General features: G+C 33.9%; 1 protein-coding gene across 1 annotated transcript; it reads right to left on the reverse strand.

The window, feature by feature from the left end:
- Positions 1 to 7,316: 7,316 nt before the first annotated feature.
- Positions 7,317 to 11,716, reverse strand: CSN3 (casein kappa). The gene is made up of 3 exons (XM_060011720.1): positions 11,651 to 11,716; positions 8,947 to 8,979; positions 7,317 to 7,775 (listed from the first exon to the last, which is right to left on the reverse strand). The coding sequence occupies exons 1-3, from the start codon at positions 11,705 to 11,707 to the stop codon at positions 7,317 to 7,319; spliced, it is 549 nt and encodes a 182-aa protein (XP_059867703.1). The 5' UTR covers positions 11,708 to 11,716.
- Positions 11,717 to 20,189: the final 8,473 nt, after the last annotated feature.

A 20,189-nucleotide genomic window follows, 5' to 3' on the forward strand; every position in this document is an offset into this window, starting at 1 on the left:
TTACCAATGGCATTTTTTACAGAACTAGAACAAAAAATCTTAAAATTTGTATGGAGACACAAAAGACCCTGAATAGCCAAAGCAGTCTTGAGGGGAAAAAAACTGAGCTGGAGGAATCAGACTCCCTGACTTCAGACTTTACTACAAAGCTAGAGTAATCCACACAATATGGTACTGGCACAAAAACAGAAGTATAGATCAATGGAAAAGGATCAAGGGCTTTTGATAAACCCATGCACCTATGGTCAACTAATCTATGACAAAGGAGGCAAGGATATACTTTGGAGAAAAGACAATCTCTTCAATAAGTGGTGCTGGGAAAACTGGACAGCTACATGTAAAAGAATGAAATTAGAACACTCCCTAACACCATACACAAAAATAAACTCAGTATGGATTAAAGACCTAAATGTAAGAGCAGACACTATAAAACTCTTGGAGGAAAACATAGGAAGAACACTCTTTCACATAAATCACAGCAAGATCTTTTTGGATCCACCTCCTAGAGTAACGGAAATAAAAACAAAAATAAACAAACGGGACCTAATGAAACTTAAAAACTTTTGCACAGCAAAGGAAACTACAAACAAAATGAAAAGACAACCCTCAGAATGTGAGAAAATATTTGCAAATGAAGCAACTGACAGAGTCTTAATCTCCAAAATTTACAAGCAGCACATGGAGCTCAATTTTAAAAAAACAAGCAACCCAATCCAAAAATGGGCAGAAGATCTAAATAGACATTTCTCCAAAGAAGATATACAGATTGCCAACAAACACATTAAAGAATGCTCAGCATCATTACTTATTAGAGAAATGCAAATCAAAACTACAATGAGATATCATCTCATACTGGTCAGAATGGCCATCATCCAAAAATCTACAAAGAATAAATGCTGGAGAGGTTGTGGAGAAAAGGGAACCCTCTTGCACTGTTGGTGGCAATGTAAATTAATACAGCCACTATGGATAACAGTATGGAGACTCCTTAAAAAACTAAAAATAGAACTACCATATGACCCAGCAGTCCCCCTACTGGGCATATACCCTGAGGAAACCATAATTCAAAAAGAGTCATGTACCACAATGTTCATTGTAGCTCTATTTACAGTAAACAAGATATGGAAGCCACCTAAGTGTCCATCAACAGATGAATGGATAAAGAAGTTGTGGAACATATATACAATGGAATATTACTCAGCCATAAAAAGAAACAAAACTTAGTTATTTGTAGTGAGGTGGATGGACCTAGAGTGTGTCATTCAGAGTGAAGTAAGTCAAAAAGAGGAAACCAAATACCATATGCTAACACATACATATGGAATCTGAAAAAAAAAAAGGAAAAAATGGTTCTGAAGAACATAGGGGCAGGACAGGAAAAAGACCCAGACATAGAGAATGGATTTGAGGACACGCGGAGGCAGAAAGGTAAACTGGGATGAAGTGAGAGAGTGGCATGAACTTATATGTACTACCAAAAGTAAAATAGATAACTAGTGGGAAGCAGCCGCAGAGCACAAGGAGATCAACTCGGTGCTTTGTGACCACCTAGGTGGGATGGGGAGTATGGGAGGGAGATGCAAGATGGAGGAGATATGGGGATATATGTATATGTATAGCTGATTCAGTTTGTTATAAAGCAGAAACTAACACACCATTATAAAGCAATTATACTCCAATAAACATGTTAAAAGAAGAAAAAAGAATACACAAACTTTCAGGTCCATTTTTGTTCATCTGTCCCATTTATTACATTTATAGCTTTTATTCTAATAATATAGGCATCTGGCCATTACTCCATTTATCACATTAGGAAGATTAGGAAGAGGACAGGCCATCATTTCCTTTTTCTAAATAGTGTGGTAGAGTTAAGATAACGTAATATTGATACAGCAATTTGGTTATCGCTCTGTTGGCATTCAGCTTTCCTTCCTTGAAAACTGAGATTAAGTTATAAAAAGCATTATATATTTATACCTTAAATTGCTGTGATTGGTATGATTTTCAGTAATTTTCTTGAGTTTTAAATTGGCCTGTGGTAATTTGGTTTATGATCAGTAATAAACTGCTAAGGTCAACATTTTTTTTTCCTAGATTTTGGTAAGGAACGTCTAGATTATTTAATCCAATTAAATGGGTATTTCAGTTTCAATTATTAAAAACCCTTTTATTCCTTTACTTACTCATTTGTTTAGCAAACATTTATTTAGCTCTTATAATGTATTGGGCCTTACCTTGGAGAGGCAGTGGTGGGAGAACATAGTTCCTGGGCTCATAGGGCTTACATCCCAGCAGGAGAGGTGGACAGGGAGGTATAACAAATAGGAAAGGAATAGGTAGGGGGAAGGATGCTGTGGTAGCACATGAGTCGAGCACTTGATCTTGGAAGTTAAGGAAAGTTTTTCTTAAAGATGTGATAAATAAGCCAAGGAGTCAAATTTTGGTTACGTGATAGGAATTACCCAAAGGATTTGAGCAGCTTCAGAAAAGTACTGGTGTTGATATTAATACAGCTAGGGTCATCTGGGGAGTTTCTGAGTCACTGGGGTGAATGGTATGAGGATCTAATGGGGAGAGATGAAATAGGAAGGTAGTATTAGTAAGATCATGAAAATTGGCCTTGTCTTGCGGACAGTGAATGTTCTTTACAAATAAGGAAATAAAAATTTATTGACTGTCCAGTGAAAGTAGGGTACTATAATGAATGTCTTAGGCTAAAAGTTTTTTGTCCAAGTAGTAAGATAACAAAAGCTGGTGTACTGAATTTCTAGAGTTCAGAACAAAACTCTACCATTTAGTGGCTTTTTTAAATTTAATTTTTTTAAAATTATTTTCATTTTATTTTATTTATTTATTTTTAACATCTTTATTGGAGTATAATTGCTATACAATGGTGTGTTAGTTTCTGCTTTATAACAAAGTGAATCAGCTATACATATGCATATATCCTCATATCTCCTCCCTCTCCCTCTTGTGTCTCCCTCCCACCCTCTCTATCCCACCCCTCTAGGTGGTCACAAAGCACAGATCTCCCTGTGCTATGTGGCTGCTTCCCACTAGCTATCTATTTTACATCTGGTAGTATATATATGTAGTGGCTTTTTTTATCTTTTTATTTTTTTTTTGCGGTACACGGGCCTCTCACTGTTGTGGCCTCTCCCGTTGCGGAGCACAGGCTTCGGACATGCAGGCTCAGCGGTCATGGCTCACGGGCCCAGCCGCTCCGCGGCATGTGGGATCTTCCCAGACCAGGGCACGAACCCGTGTCCCCTGTATCGGCAGGCAGACTCAACCACTGCGCCACCAGGGAAGCCCTGTAGTGGCTTTTTGTTCTTGGGCAAATTAATCTCTCTGAGTCTCGGTTTCCTTGTTTATATATGAACATAATAATAGTGCCTCTCTAAGGGAGTACTATGTGAAATAAATAAAGTAAAACCTGTAAAATACTTGATACAGAGCCTAACACGTATATCAATAAATCAAAAAATGTTATTGTCCACTTTATTTATCTGCTATCCAGGGTCACACAGTTAAGCAATTTTGAGCTAAACCTTTAATTCAGTTCTATCTAAATCTAAGGCCTATAAATTTTCACTCTCTTATGTTTAACTACTTTAAAGTTGTGTTCACATATACAAAATGAGGATTAATAAGAAATTATTTTAAGAGGTTATTGATGAAGATTAAGAGGTTTCTATGTGTGAAAGCTCTTTATACATTTTAAAGTGCTAAATAAATATTTATTATATAACTTATCACTGCATTTGTGGAAGACCTGAGAACTTTCAGATAAGGCTGTGTTAGAAGACTGAATAATAAGATGTTTTTCTAATCTCATTAGTCTGTGAGGTCCTAGAGGCGAGGAGGAAACATGCTGTATTCACATAGTGGGCATTTGGCAAATAATTGAAAAATGAATATGTGTAAATCTCCAGATCCCATTTCTTTTCTGTGCTAAAGATATAATTTCTCATATAAACTGCCTCACGTGAATGGACCCTTGCATCTGAAAGTAATTTATCCAAATCCAAAATAACCAACTCACCAATGTATTTTCTTAACATGTAAATAGTAGTTGAGGGATTTACTCTGCCATATTACTTACACAGTAAACTCTAACTGGTTAATCCAATTGGTACAAAAGTTCAGATAATGTCATATCAGGGAGGTAAGTGTTTTATTTAAAATCCTACTTTTAACAACTCTTTTTATTAATGTTATTTTAGTTAGACATATTATTGTATTAATATGAGCCAATATTAAGACAAGAATATTTTTCCTGTTTCACAGTATTTTGTTTCATATTTTATTTCACCACCCAGTGTGGAAATGCTTTTATAGTAGTGTTCACAAGATTAAAAACAAGGATTTTAAAGCAAAATTATCCGTGTTCAATTCCAGTTCCACTTGGAGAAAATTACTTCAATTCTCTTTCATAATAATAATAGTAACAATAATAATAATATGTAGTCCATGAGTAACTATTAAAAGATTGAATATATATGAGCAAATAGAAAATTGGCCTATGGTCTATAATATATAACTGTTGATTGCTTATTATTATTATTGTTGTTTTGTATTCCATAATAATTCTTATAGTACTTTGAGATAAATGTTTTATTAATTAATGAAATAAATTCTATTTCTTCCATCCTTTAACTTCATTTTTCTAGAAATTAGTAATATTATTAAAGATCATAGCAAATGAAGCCCAGCCATGCCATGTTCCTGACCAGCCCTCTCTTCCAGACTCTAGCATTTGAGTGAGAGAGAAGGTAAAGTTTTGTAAACCACTCCTAACAATAGAACATCTATTGAGGGTTTCAGCAAAAGAGTGACAGTAAGCCCTTTGTACGGGTTGAGTGATTTGTATTTTTCCTGGCATGATATGTTAAATATGGAGCAAGCACATACATGACCCACTCATTTTACTTGCAATATTTCATTAAGGGAAAAACTGCCATATTTTTGGACTTTGAGTATTCACCTATTTTTGTAGACTGGAAGACCTCAATTCCATAAGCTTCCTGGTGTGTGTGTGTGTGTGTGTGTGTGTGTGTGTGTGTGTTTGTATGAATGTGAGTTTGACAGGTGTGAGACTATAGCTTCAAGTCTGGCGGAAACTGGTTCATGCAGGTCAAGAGTCAACTCTTGTTTATTTTGCCATATATCTATCTGTGTTTGTAGTTGTGGTCATCTGTAACCTGTCTGTATCTGGAATTTGCTCTTGGGAATGATCTAGACTAAAATTAGCATTACATTTTGACACCTAAATTAATGCTACCTCTAGAGTTCTCATGGCTCCCAAGAGTCACTTTGTGGTCTTCTGGAGTTGAACACTATAGCTTAGTTCTTCTCTGGTCCCAATGACTTAGCCATAAATTTAGATGTTCCAGTGTCATCCTGCAGAAGATGTTCTTAATCAGTGTTAAACCATGGACCACTTTGAAAATCAGACGAAATTATGAACTTTGCCTCCAATTAAATGTGTGTACTCAAACTCACACTAAATTTATCTTGGAATTTCAAAGTTTCAAATATCCCTGAGGTGTATTCACAGACTATTTCAAATTAAGAGATCCATTGCATTCAATTGGCTTTATTATGCAGGAATCAAAAAATTAAATGTGGCATGGATGTAAAATGTAAGGGGAGAAGAGAAAGGAGCCGAATCTGTGAAAATCATTTTCTCTCTTCACTGAAGGCAGACAACTGGTTAAAGGACAGTGTGAAGCAGTCACGTGGTTTCAGAAAGACCTATAAAAATGACAGTTTAGGAATTTAGTTCATAATGTGCTAACCGTTCTCATGATATGTAGACTTTTATTTAGCTTCTGATTTGTCTAATGTCTGTAACAAGGAGTCTATCAAATTAAATATCTAAATTTAAATATTTAAATTCCACATATAGTGAACCGAAATAACTGCCTTCACCTGATATTTACAGAAAGACACAGTCCTATACATTCTTTTTTATAAGTGATATTATACAGTGGTTTTAACTTAGAAATCTAGGTTCATTAGTTTTGAACAAATGTAACTACTGAGATAATGATTATTCTGTTAAAAACAATCATGTAATAATGTATTTTAGATCAATAAAATGGACAATTGAATACTCAGTTACTTGCTTTCATGTTGTCTCTATTAATTTTCTCCTTTTGTTTTCAAAAATTTAATGAGTCAAAGATTTATTAACTTATGTTTTTTTTTCTTACCAGAAGTCTTATTAAACATAACTCAATAATAAAATTTACACATATGCTGATCTTGGGAAATTATAGTTTGTTTTCTGGTTTTTTTTTTGCAAATTAGCCCATATGGAAATAGGCGACATACTAATGAAGCCTCACTATCTGAAATCAAGCAGGTTTGATTTGGTTCCCAGTTTTGAACTTTCTAGCTGTAGTAACTTGCATTTATCGGCTTTTTTTTTTTGTGAATTCAGGATGGTAATATAATCCATTCCACATGGCTGCTACAGGAATAAACTGAGATAGTTATGTAGTTTTGATAATTTAGTAAGGACTTGAGATGTTAGTTGAAAATAAATTTTAGTATTTACTAATTTTACTTTATCTTTTCTAAAGCATTACAGTTCATGACTGATCACTTTTTACAACTCATTCACAATATGCTTTCTCACTTGAACCTCATAGCAACCAAAATTATGAGAAACTGAAAGTTCGTTGAGAGTAATGACTTGCCTAAGATCACACAATGGAAGAAGCAGCCTTCTCTGATTTAATGCTGTTACCACTATGTCACACTGAGTTGTATTTTAAATCAAAAAGCTACATGGGAAGCCTATCATTTCCTTTCACTCTATTCATACCAAAATTAGAGTGCAAGAACACTGTTGAATGCAAGAACACTGTTATACAATTAAAATGTATTTAAACTCATATCCTATATACATTGTTCTAAGGAGTTGCATTTTTGAGATAAGAAAAATCATGAGTTTAATAGTCATTTACTCCACTGTCTTTGTCTGTGAATAGGAATAAAATAAAACAAATAGATTCTAGGAGTGTTCCAGTTGTTGAAAAAAGTTTGATAAAAAAGTTCCCAATTTTTCTTCATTTTGTAAAATACGATTATTTTTCATTTCTTGTTGGAAAAGAATCTAGTGTATCAATGCTAAGGCACCACCAAATTAAAGTTATAATTACCCTGCTCCTGTAACAGATTTAATTTATCCATCTATACTATTTTAGATTTTATGATTGTTTTGATAAATCCATGAATCTTGTTTATTATTCATTTTGTCTTTTGCTCATTTACCTGTGTTGTCTTCTTTGATGTTTCCTTAGTTTTTAGACCACAGGTGAAGTAACTTGGACTGTGGTGGTCTCAGGTGTACTCGTGATGAATTCTGAGGAAGCTTCTGGAGTAACTACAGTGTTCACTATTGGTTCAGTGGTAGGTATAAGTGTAGGCTCATCAGTAGCAATGGTACTGATGATAGGGATGACTGTTTTATCCTGAGTTTTCTTTGGTGGAATGGCAAGAAATGATGGACGTGGGTGTGGGTGATGTGCCACAGTAGGTGGGTAGATATTTGGCAGGAATTGCCATTGAGGAATTTGGGCATGTGGCCTAACTTCAACTGGCTTTGCATAATATGGGTAAGGCATAAATTGGTTATTAATTAGTACAGCTGGTCTGTGCTGGTAGTAATTGAGTCCATAACTAGGATACCTACTCAGCACATAATGAATTGGGATATATTTTACTGTTTTTTCTTTGAACAATCTTTCATCATTCTCACAGCGCTGCAAAAAGAATAAATTATGCAGAATAGTATTATTGTAGGCTAGAATGAAAAGATGTCTTAAATCAGAATTTTTTGAAATACAACATTACAGTATTTGATGTTAAGTAAGTACAACATTGGACATAGTGAACCCAGCAACCATATTATTTTACAAGATATGGATTTGTACACTTCCCTTCCACTTCTTGATTTTCAACAAACATTAAAAATAATATTAGTTAAAAAAAAATTAGATGAGCTAATCCATAATGTAAATCATATTGACCAGAGCTTGGCATACACAAAAAGTGCTCAGTAAATGCTGTACATTATAAGTACCACAGCTAGACCAGTCTCATAGAGTGCTTTGACATACAGTATACAGACATACTACACACAGAAAAAACTATGTATATATTTTTCCTTATACGTGTATATATACATTCTCACCACATGTTTGTAATTGTATTTTATTTATCGAAGGATTAGGCTGAGGGCACATTTTTTTCTAAAGTAATTATAGCAGAATAGTAAAATAATGTGATATGGATTTCTGGATTTATACTTTGGATTTTTTTCAGCCTAGTTTTATCCATTAAAGATCAGTTAGGAAATTTTCTATTTTTATTTACTTCAGTTCTATTAATGTTCTATTTATAACGTGCAGTTATAAAAGTACGTCGTTAGATCTTTCCATATACATAGAAACAAATCAACAAAATTACACGGCAAAGCAAGCCTTTCTCATGAATGGAGACCTATTCATTCAAACAGATTGGGGAAACAAAAGGTAGAAGTAAATACAAGTGTATGAGAAGTATTCAAAGAAGGGTCAGAGAGGGATCTTTCCCCAAGTCTTAAAAAGTAGACAGGAGAAATATTAAACTTTGCTTTTGTTTTCATTTTTTCCCACTACTAAATTCTGAGAGGGTTTTCTCATGTTACTAAATACATATGAAAATCAAAAGACATGACTTGGCCTACAAAATGATACTGAGATTTTCAGATAAACATTGAGGTTGATTCATATGATTGGTTGTTGAAGTGATGTTTTTTACAAAGATTATTAGATTATTTCATGGAGTTTAAATATTTACTTAGTGTTTAGACAGAGGCATTTTAATATCATTAAACTTTGCATAATATTATACTTTGGAGTTCATATCTCTATGGGAAACATTTGAACTTACTGTTGATTGTTCCTGGTTTTGCCCCTCTGCACTCTGGTGAGATTCAGAGAAAGAATGAGAAATAAGAAGTTAAAAAAAAGCAAGAAAGAGTCTAGATTTTCTTGTGGTTTTAAAAATGTCTTTTATATCAAAGACAAAACATTTTTTTGTTTTTATTTTAGTATTGTAAAATATTATAAAGCACTTTCCATGGTTAACTAACCATAGTCTGTGAACCACTCAAGAAGTGACATAAATATACTAACTAAAATAGTAATAATGAGCTCCATGGATAAGTTGTCTTTAAAAATCACTGTTTAGGGAGAAAAATTCAAGGTTGAAAAGAATATGATCATTTGACCCCAACAAATGTAATACATGATATTTGCTTAAATGAAGAACATGAACAACCTATATTCAGTTTGTACTGAATATACATTGTTAAAAATAAGAGGAGCGTTGAGCATATTTTTCTGTTTTTGTTCTCCTACTAAGATGATTTATGAGGTTTTCTTGATTAAAAATATCTAGCAAAACATCAGTATATAAGTGTATAAATAATACCATTTAAAAAATCAAATTTTGTGTATTTATAGTGTTTTTCTTAATTCTGGATTACAACCTTCATAGGAAATCAGGAGTTAGCAATTTTATGAAGCTTTAAAACTCACAAAAGTTTTATAAACTTTTGAGTGAGTTCATAATGGTAAATATTTTAAAAATGACAGTTCTAGTTTAAGACTTTACACATATCACTTGGATATAAAAGACTCTACAAAACTTTTGGAAGTTGTAGGTATAGAAAATCAGAGATTAGAAAAAAATACTGGTGTGTAATACGAGACAGAGACTTATTTTTCTCCAAATTTATTAAATCACTAGTTTAAAATTTAGAAAGTTATATAAATATTGAAAGTTTGCCTATACTCAAAAATCCTGATAATCTAGACATTTAAATATAATACCAATCTATATGTATTATGTATTCCTGGTATATGTTCATTTTAGTATCTTGTATCTTACTTCTTTTAAAAGAAGTTTGATCTCTCATAGCAGTTTTCCATTATATCATAGTTTTCATACTTACATATTCATAGTAGAAATATAAATAATCAATGACTATGTCATGAAATGTTTGTTCTTTATTGTTAACCATTAAAGCTTTTTCCAAAAAATGTTTTATTATAAATAGAGAGATGAATAACATCTGGATATCAGTGGCCTTTTAAATAGTTTTAATTGATTTCTTAAGACAGTTTTTCAAAAATGTGATTTTGGGGGAGAAATTCTTCGATAGAAATTATTAAACTGCTGTACAGAAAATTTATGCCAACTTATAATGCCACCAGTAGGCTATAAGATTGTGCAGTTCATCTCATAATTGCTAGTAATAAATTGTATCTTAACTATTTTTATTTTGGAGAGAAGGAATAAATTTAGCACATAAAAGATGCTATCATATTGCTGTTTTAATTTGTATAATTTTGATTGCTCATAAGATTGGATGGTACAATCTATAAACTTTCATTCTTCTTTTGAATTATTTCTTCATGTCTGTGGGGCTTGTAGCTTTGTGAAAACCAGAAGGAGTATTTGGGGGCTAGAGCAGGCTCAAGTAGCTCAAGAAGAGGTTGCTATAGGTCAGGCAGTTGTGGATCACTTTCTGATTTAAACTTTAATCCTTTTCACTCAAAGAGAAAACCCAAGTTCTAAATATGCAGGTGGCCACAATAAAATCAAATTTCAGAGAATAAATGAAAGAAAATAAATGTGAAAGCCATAGTAATTCAAATATTTAAAAAGTTTGACTCCAAGAATTTACCTAATAAAATTATTTGAGATATTAACTTAAAAGAAAATCTAAATTTAATAATAAATGAATTATGAAACAAGGACTAGCATCCTCCCATATTTTAAAATCTAAGAGGAGGTCACAAAACATGAGATGTTTGCCTTCTGTACTTGCTATTGGCAAATAAGTGCCTGGGATCCCCAAATGAACATGAAAATAAAACAGAGCAATAGGCAAAACAATAAGGAAAACAAGTCGAAAAAATTAAAAGAAAAAAAAAATTCCAAACATTTTTCTTGTTCCAATAGCCTTGATACACAGCATGTAATTCAAGAAAATGCCTGAAAATCATAGAGTTGTTTGTGGATATAAGCCCTGAGAAGGAGTCTCAATTGACATAATGGAAAGATTATAACAAAAATTACAATATGTTTGAATGTTAAAAGTACCTGTCAAGTTATTTGAAATTGGTAAAAAAGCTTAAACGAGCTCCTAATCTTTTAAGAACTTAGTCCCTTAAGGGATTGGAGTCTGCACGAGATAGGAATTTAATTAAAAACATTTCTGCTCCTGGTCTATGATTTCTGTATTTATTTTTTGTGAATTTTTAGATCACATTATAATTTAAAAATATTTACTGTTTTTTCCCCCAAAATGTATTTTCTCTATCATATGAGAATTTTAAAGGTTTTCTATACATGATAAAGTATGATTTCTTGATTCCTGGAAACCAGAAGTATATTCAGAAGAACATGACTTTAATTTTATAAGAGAAATAAATGTAAAAATAAATTACTATTAGGAAAATATAGTTAGTATGCAGCTGTTTTGTTCCATAAAATATGACTGTATTTAGAAATTTACATAATTAGAGACCTTAAATAAATTTTTTAAAAAGTTTTGATACAAATTGATCAGATGAAATTAACTCACCAAAAAAGGTAGGGTTAATGCCAGGATAGTCACAACTAGGTAAAAACTCTTCATCATTGCACCTAAAAATAAAATTAAAAACATTACATTAGGGCTTCCCTGGTGGCGCAGTGGTTGAGAGTCCGCCTGCCGATGCAGGGAACATGGGTTCGTGCCTGGGTCTGGGAAGATCCCACATGCCTTGGAGCAGCTGGGCCCATGAGCCATGACCGCTGAGCCTGCGCGTCCGGAGTCTGTGCTCTGCAACGGGAGAGGCCACAACAGTGAGAGGCCCATGTACCGCAAAAAAACAAACAAAAAAACCCCATTACATTAAAAGGGTCTGTTGCTAATAATTTAAGAGTGATTTGGAACAATGTTATCTTTGGTTTAAGGGGAAAGAAAGAGTCAGATTTAGGGGTAGATTTAGCCAATGTGGAAAATCTATTTTATCAAAAGCTTTAGAAAAACCAAACAGTATAAACGGAATGAATTTAATATTTGCTTATATTACTGAAAGTACCATTATAAGGTTAATCATATACTCATTTTACATGCACCAAGAACCTACTAGGAACAAAGCACTGTGTCAAGTGTTGAGATTATCAAGGTGAATTGGTCTTGCCAAGTAACATCAATTTTAGGAAGAGAGTTGCAACACACACAAATCACTGTTAGAGGAAAGAAAGTAGAAAATGTCACAAAAGTGGTTTTCTACAGGTAGAAGTTTTCAGTTAAGAAATCAACAAATTATTTCTGTAGGAGATAGCATTATAGGTGTGACTTGCCCATGCAGAGATTAATAGAGAGAAACTTCAAGTAGAGGAGAAAGTCTTGGGAATATCTATGGGCATTTGAATAGAAAGAAGGGAAATACAAAGTTGGAAAGAAAGTTGAGGGAAGAAAAAGCAGAGGTCTTAAATGCTAGGTTGAAGAATTAGGCATGCCTTTCTAAACAACGGAAAGCAGTTGAGTGGTTTCAGATTAGAGACTGAGGTGACTGCACATTCCTTTGGAGAACTGAGTTCTATCTCAGGCTCTATCTCTACTTGTGTAATTTTGGCCAAGTAATTTCCTTTATCTGGGCCTTACTACTGTTACCTATAAACAAAAGTTAGAACTGAAATTTATGAAATTCTATAATTCCACGATTAATCTAACTGGAATGTGTAAAATGGAGGACATGGGGGGTATACTGAAACTGCATCTTTCATAATCTGCTTCTCCAGTAATCAAAAATGATGTGATTAGCTTGATCATTTTAATGAAAAAATATGATATGACAATTACAGGTCTCTGGCTGAAATATTTGAAGAAATAAATTAGCCTTACCTTTGTAAAGGAGTATAGGGTAGTCACACATATTTATTTGATTTTTTAAAAAAATAAATTGCTTTTTATGAAAGATACATATGACACTTCAAACTTTTAATATTTAAATACATATTGTATTTATGAAGCAAATATTAACTACGTCTTGTTGCAGCTATTGTTATTGCTATACTTGTATAGACTTGAAACCTACAAACTGAGTTTTACAAAAGAGGGTTACAGAGTTAAAGTTCAGGCTTGGTAAAGAGAGCACACACCGGACTCCATTCACCTTTGATTTTCAGCTAAGAATGATTAGAAATGCTGTCTACTAAACTGACTTCAGAACCTCTGATGGGATACCATTGGATGGAAAAGAACTCATGTGTGATCAAATTTGAACAACCTACAGCATAGGTTGTTTCCTCTCAAGTTTCACTGAGAAGAATGGAGTTCCTTATTAATTCTTTACTTGCCAGTTAACTTTTTCTTAATTGAAATAGATTTGACATATAACATTGTGTAAATTTAAGGTGTACAACATGTAGATTTGATGTATTTGTATAATTGTAATATGGTTGCAATTGTAGTGATAATTAACACTTCTGTCATGTCACATAATTATCATTTCTTTTTTGTGGTTGGAATAATTAAGATCTAGTCCCTTAGCAAGCTTGATGATTATAATACAGTATAGTGAATATAGAAAACAATATTATACAATAATCACTGTTTAACTTTTAAGACTGTAGACTGAATAATAATATTTCCATGGTGAATCACAGACTTCTTTACAATTCATGCAAAATTGTAACACAAGCATACTCACACAAAAACAATCTGTAAAATGATAGTAGTTCCTCCATTTTTAGCATAAGCAGAAATCAGAGAGATAAAACCATACTTCACTTGTCAGTTACTTAAACCAATGAGTACTTGAATTTGCCTTCATCACTTGGTAACACAGAAAAATTTGTGAAACAGAAGAACTATTCAGCTTTCATTAGGATATGTAAGTCATGTTTTTTTAAAAGCTATATTATAACAAATAAAATTATAACCTTTAGATATAAATAAAATTTTGAAATTAATTAAGGGATCAATCTAGATTATTATGCACTTTCATCTTCCTAAGAAGTTAGCCCTCCACATTTGTCTGTAGGAATAGGTTCATTGTCTTGAACAATGAACCTTTCTTTAGAATTTACATTGTCTTCAGTAGTTTAGCCAGTATCAAACCTTGACTTTAACCCAAAGTGAAGTTAAAAATAAATTTGATGATAACATACAGAATCTAAGGTTTAGGTTAGAAACTAATATCAAAATGATGCCAAGGCATATTCAAGCTTAACAATAAAGTTAAAAGGAAGAAAATGTGCTTCTAAAATAACATTGGTGGTGTTATTAGTAACTACTGTGATAAAGAATCATTCTCTCTGAACGTTTTAATATGATTACCTTTCCTTGTGCCCGTCAGGTCTTGCTTGGCAGTAGGTTGAGTTGGCCTCTCAACTGTAGGGAAGACCCAAGGTAAATAACTGGAGACTAATTAAAGGGTGTTAGTGCCTTGCGTCATGCAATTTATATTCCTTCTACATTGTACCCAATAGGAAGATGACAGAAAGGAAAGATTTGATGATAGCAGGACCATCTTTGCGTCTATCTCGGTTAATGAAATGCAGAGGGGGAAATAGAGCTGTCATTCATAAGGTTTGGAAAGAGATTATTCACACGAGTTAAAGAATGAATTTTTATATTTTATGAAAAGATATGGAGAAGTTTTAAAAATATTAACTGCATTCTTAATCAACTAACTATACCTATTTGAATTTAAAGCTATTATTAAAATGAAAAATAGCTAACCACAGCACTTTTACATTTCAAATGTTTCTTTTTAATTTAAGACCCTGGATATCAAGTGACCCTATATATATTATGGGCTGTGGTTGGTCATATTCTTCCAGAATTACAACCATCAATATTTAAAAACTAGAAAACTGACCATCTCTTATATACTCAAGAACAACTTCTTACAAGTTATATCCAAATATAAAATAGTTTAATCAATATAAAGTAGGGATCCATTTGCATTTTATTCTTCAGTAAGTTCATGGTATAAGCATGCAATAAGCACCTGTTGATTGATTAACCTCTTATGAATCAAAGGTGCACTTAGATTCTTAAATTTCAATAATATAGGTGAACCATTCTGGATGTATAAAATTAAAGTATTGAATTCAGAATAATTGTTCTGTTTCAAAGACAGCTCATTCTGACTTACAAAATATATATCATAAAACCACCAATATGGGGAATATTTTGGTAAAATACAGCTAACCAAATAATTTGCCTAGATAATTCAGGGAAAAATATTTTCTTTGCTTACATTTCTCTGGAAAAAAACATTAACTGTGACTTCACTTTAGCTGTGAAGTCCTGGCCAGATTGAGGTATTTACAGGAATCAATGTAGGACTGCCAGAATACAAACAAGAAATAACAGCATTGTGTTGTGTTCCTCTTTTTCTTAGAAGTATTTCATGTCTGAGAAAGTTAAGAATGATGTTCACAGCCCTGAAATGCTTATTCAGTTTGTATAGAGTAAGTTGAGATTTTCTATTTCTCAAAGTAGTTGATTTCTGCAGTTCAGAGAAAGATGGCAGAGTTTCAAAACTGCTAAAACATGCTGCTAAAGTAGTAAGACCAGCCAATCTATTTGGACTGTTCAGTTACATCATTTTCCTTTGGTCATCTGGGTCAAGTGTTGGTTGGAAGATTATGTTCTGGTCAGTCCTCAAATTATGAATGTATTCTGTTCCACATGGTAATTTCTTTGCCATTGATGTAGAGCCATAAAATGATACTGATTTTCAGTTGAGAGTTTACTTATTTAATTCACAAGAACCAGAGATTCAGAGTACCTTCAATGACATTGTTTTGTCAGGATAATATATTTTACCTGGGGATGCTAGGAATCCTTCTCCCTACTAAAAGAAAAACATTTCTACATTTCTTCTGGGCCCCTTGGGAACTTTGCAAAACTAGATATTATTTTTTTAGCACTTAAATTATTTCAGGTACTGTTCCAGGCATTAAGGATAAATTAGTAGCCAAAGCTGGCAAAGATTGTTGCCCTTGTGGAGCTGATAGTCTAACATTTACTTGAATACTAGTGACACTGAACATTCCCCATATCACGTATATCCACCTTGGGTAATCTAAGAGAGCTAAAGAGTTTTGAGTGATTGTTGTAGACAAATTAGGTGAATTCTATTCTGGAGCTATTCAGATACCCTAGTGTTTTCCAAAGAAAAGCTCTTAAAAGAAGAATCAGATCTCCTACAAAATGAAATCTCCCAGGGTGTCAGTATGATGCTGAACAGTCTCCAGACTTGTTGTGTTTGTGATCTAGAACTGATTCACCAGCCTTGATCTAGTCACGTATTCATCTGAGGGGCCATGATGGACTCCTGAAACATCCCTGGAATATGGGAGGAGCACCAGCAGGGCTTCTCAGTCAAGCTACTGATTCCTTGAGTTTAGATCCTGGTAAGCAGTGTCCATTTATATAACTCTGACACACTGGAGCTATTGTATTTTGTAAGAAGTTCATATTTCCAGCGCTATGAAATAAACATTTTGTGATAAGTGGAAAGATGATTATTGACTTATATGCATTCTTTTACCCATAGCAGCTTCCTCTTATTCTGTTAGTGTTTCTTACATCTGTTATGTACTTTATTTCTATTTTCTCTTCTTTTGGTGGTATTAACTTGCACGTGGTTTCATTATTATTTTTTCTGTCTCATCTTATTTTTTTAGCAACTTCTTTAGTACCAGGCTGATCTCAATACCATGTGCTTGAAGTACAACAATGTTTGTGATAGTAGTCACAATGTAAATAACTAACATAACTTCCTATATTATTAATTCTTAAAACATCAGAAAGGTAACATTTTAGTGTAGAAATTTGTATGCTTCAGAAACCATTGTCATTGTGTAAAACCCATGGGAAAATAGCATAAAATGCTCTTAAATTTGTTTTAACACCAACAAAGTGGAATATCAAAAGTTTGCTCTCCTGTAGATCATTCAGTTAAATAAAAAATGCACAGACATATACAGTTCTTATTAAAAAATAAGGTACTTTGGGGAATAGAGTAGATAGTCATGATCTCTACTTGCAGGAAACATCTAAAGAGAACATGTTTTCAGGTGGACATTGATAGGAAGACTATGAGGAGACATTGGATGTCATCTGGAGCCCAGAAGGGGGTGTCATTCTGACATTAGCATTAATGCACACATAATTTCACGCTTTAGTGACTTTCCAGGGTTTCTGGGTCCCATTTAAAGACACAGATTACAAAATACAAGAGGTAATCAAGAAAACTTTTCAGGGCTTCCCTTCCCCGGTGGCGCAGTGGTTGAGAGTCCGCCTGCCGGTGCAAGGGACACGGGTTCGTGCCCCGGTCTGGGGAGATCCCACATGTCACGGAGCGGCTAGGCTCGTGAGCCATGGCCGCTGAGCCTGCGCGTCCGGAGCCTGTGCTCCGCAACGGGAGAGGCCACAACAGTGAGAGGCTCGTGTACCGCAAAAAAAAAAAAAAAAACGAAAAAATGAAAAGTTTTCATTTCTGTAAGGTGTTAATTAGCCACTGTGGTCTTAGGGCTCTCAGTAATTCTGTCCTACATTTACTCCCATAGGTCTTTTATTCCTTTTTGGCCATTCAAAACAGATAGGTCAACTTTGACCTCCATGTGGCCAAATCCACTGCTAACATTTAGATCTTCTGCTTAGTCAATCTCAGCAGCCTTTCAAATGGTGATTGGTCTTTCAGACTTGTAAGATTTCTTTCTCTGATTTTTTCCTCTCAAATTACTGGCTGCTCTTACTTTCTTTCTTGATTCCTTTTATTTTCTTCAAACTTTAAAGTTAGGAAAACTTTCAAAGATCCTTCCTGAGTTCACCACTCCTCTACCTTTCCCCTTAGTCTCTATCTTTAATATCATTCTAGTTGACCTACTCCATTCCTATAGCCTTAAATATCATCTACATGCAGTTGACTTCACTGAACTACAGATTTAAGTATCTAAGAGTTTTGTAACACCTCTGTTTGTATTTGAATTAGACACCCCAAATTTACCATGAACAAAACCTAATATTTGATCTACAAACATATCCCTGTCTCAAATAAGTCCTCCATTAGTCTTTTCCTTTTTAATAAATGGTGATATGATACCCAGTGGCTCAAGAGAAAATCCTATGGGTCATCTTTTGTCCCACCTCCCTTAAGATCCATTAGAACGATAAGCCCTGTCTTAACAATATATGCTGAATCTGCCACCACTTTCTAGTCTTACCTAGTGAGGCCCAGCTACTGACATTGCACACCTGACTATCACAACAGTTCCCTGTCTGATCTCACTACTTTCACTCTTGTCATCTTACAATCATTCTTTACATAGCCATAAAAATGTTATTTTTGGACATATATCTAATATGATTATTCTCCTGCTTAAAATTTTCAATGGCTTTCTATAGCACTTAGAATAAGTTCTAAACCCTTTATCAGAGCCTACTAGTCTCTTTTTATTCCTCTTATCTTATCTTCTACCAATCTTTCTCTCAGTACATGCCAGCTTCAACAACATTTCTGTTCCTAGAAAATACCAAACTCTGGGATTTCTGGGAAAATCAGGAACTTTTCACTTGTGTTCATAGTCTCAGAAATGTTCCTACCCCAGTTTTTCTCACTACTGTCTCCCATATATTACTCAGGTTTCAGCTTGAATATCTTCTTCTCAGAGATGCTTTCCTTGGCACTTTTTCTGAATAGTCATTTCCTTTTCTTCATCACTCTATTATTTTACTTTATAATTTTCTTCATAACTTATCACAAAAAGAAATGATTTTAAAATTTTGTATATGTTTGTTTACTATTCTCTGTCTTCTTCCACAGAGAAGAAGAAAAGGAAATGACTTAAAGGAAAGCTAGGATATAGCTTTCCCAGTGCCTAGACCTTTGTCAGGCACATATGAGACACTCAAATATTTGTTGCAGAAATGATTAATTATATAGACTATTTGTTTAAGTTGAAAATTTTGGCCTCACTCCACACTACTGAGTAAGAATTTTTAGGTGGAGAAGTGTCCCTGGAAATCTGCACAGTTACTAAGAGTCTAAATATTTTTTTGTTCAGATGGAAGTTTGGAAATCACTTTCTTCTTGATGAAGTCAGAACCCGGTCATGAAGAACTTCTAAAGTGGACAAGCATATTATCTGTTTCCCCTGGAATTCTAATTTATTTCACTGAAGAGCTAGTGTATGCAGTTAAGTGATGGAATTTTCTGGGATTAATTTTTCTGTGAAAGCATTAGAACTGACTTCCCCTGACTGCTGGGGAAGCTGGGCTCAAGCTGGACTCTCATTTGGAGTGACTGCAGCTGGATTTCAGTGTGGCCCTCTGGATTTTTTCATTCCAGTACCAAAGTCTTGGATTGTTGAGGGAAACTGGAGGCTTTCTTAAGCTATGGGAGGGACGGGCACTTCAGCTGTCAATGCCTCACTTTCCACCTTGTTTTGTTGCTGTTAACTGCCTTCAGCTACCTTGATTTGATGCAACTTTGGCAGGAAGTTTCAACTCTGCCTGGGTATTAATAAACTGACATACAGAAATCTGGGAAAATACTACCTTTCAGAAATCTTAGCTAATTGTATACGAAAATAATGCATCAGGTGATATTTGTTTTCTATATTTGTATAACAGAAATGTTATATACTAAACAAGAATATTACTAAGATATTTATTACCATTCCTTTTCTTTCTCAGGTCAGAGTTTCTTCCTTTCTTTTTTTTTTTAACATCTTTATTAGAGTATAATTGCTTTACAATGGTGTGTTAGTTTCTGCTTTATAACAAAGTGAATCAGCTATACATATACATATATCCCCATATCTCCTCCCTTTTGTGTCTCCCTCCCATCCTCGCTATCCCACCTAGGTGGTCACAAAGCACCAAGTTGATCTCCCTGTGCTCTGCAGCTGCTTCCCACAAGCTATCTATTTTACATTTGGTAGTATATATAAGTCCATGCCACTCTCTCACTTTGTCTCAGTTGACCTTTCCCCCTCCCTGTGTCCTCAAGTCCATTCTCTATGTCTGGGTCTTTTTTCCTGTCTGGCCCCTACGTTCTTCAGAACCATTTTTTTCTTTTTCTTTTTAGATTCCATATATATGTGTTAGA

The sequence above is a fragment of the Delphinus delphis genome, chromosome 5 (assembly GCF_949987515.2).
Source record: "Delphinus delphis chromosome 5, mDelDel1.2, whole genome shotgun sequence".
In the NCBI taxonomy this organism is placed as follows: domain Eukaryota; kingdom Metazoa; phylum Chordata; class Mammalia; order Artiodactyla; family Delphinidae; genus Delphinus; species Delphinus delphis.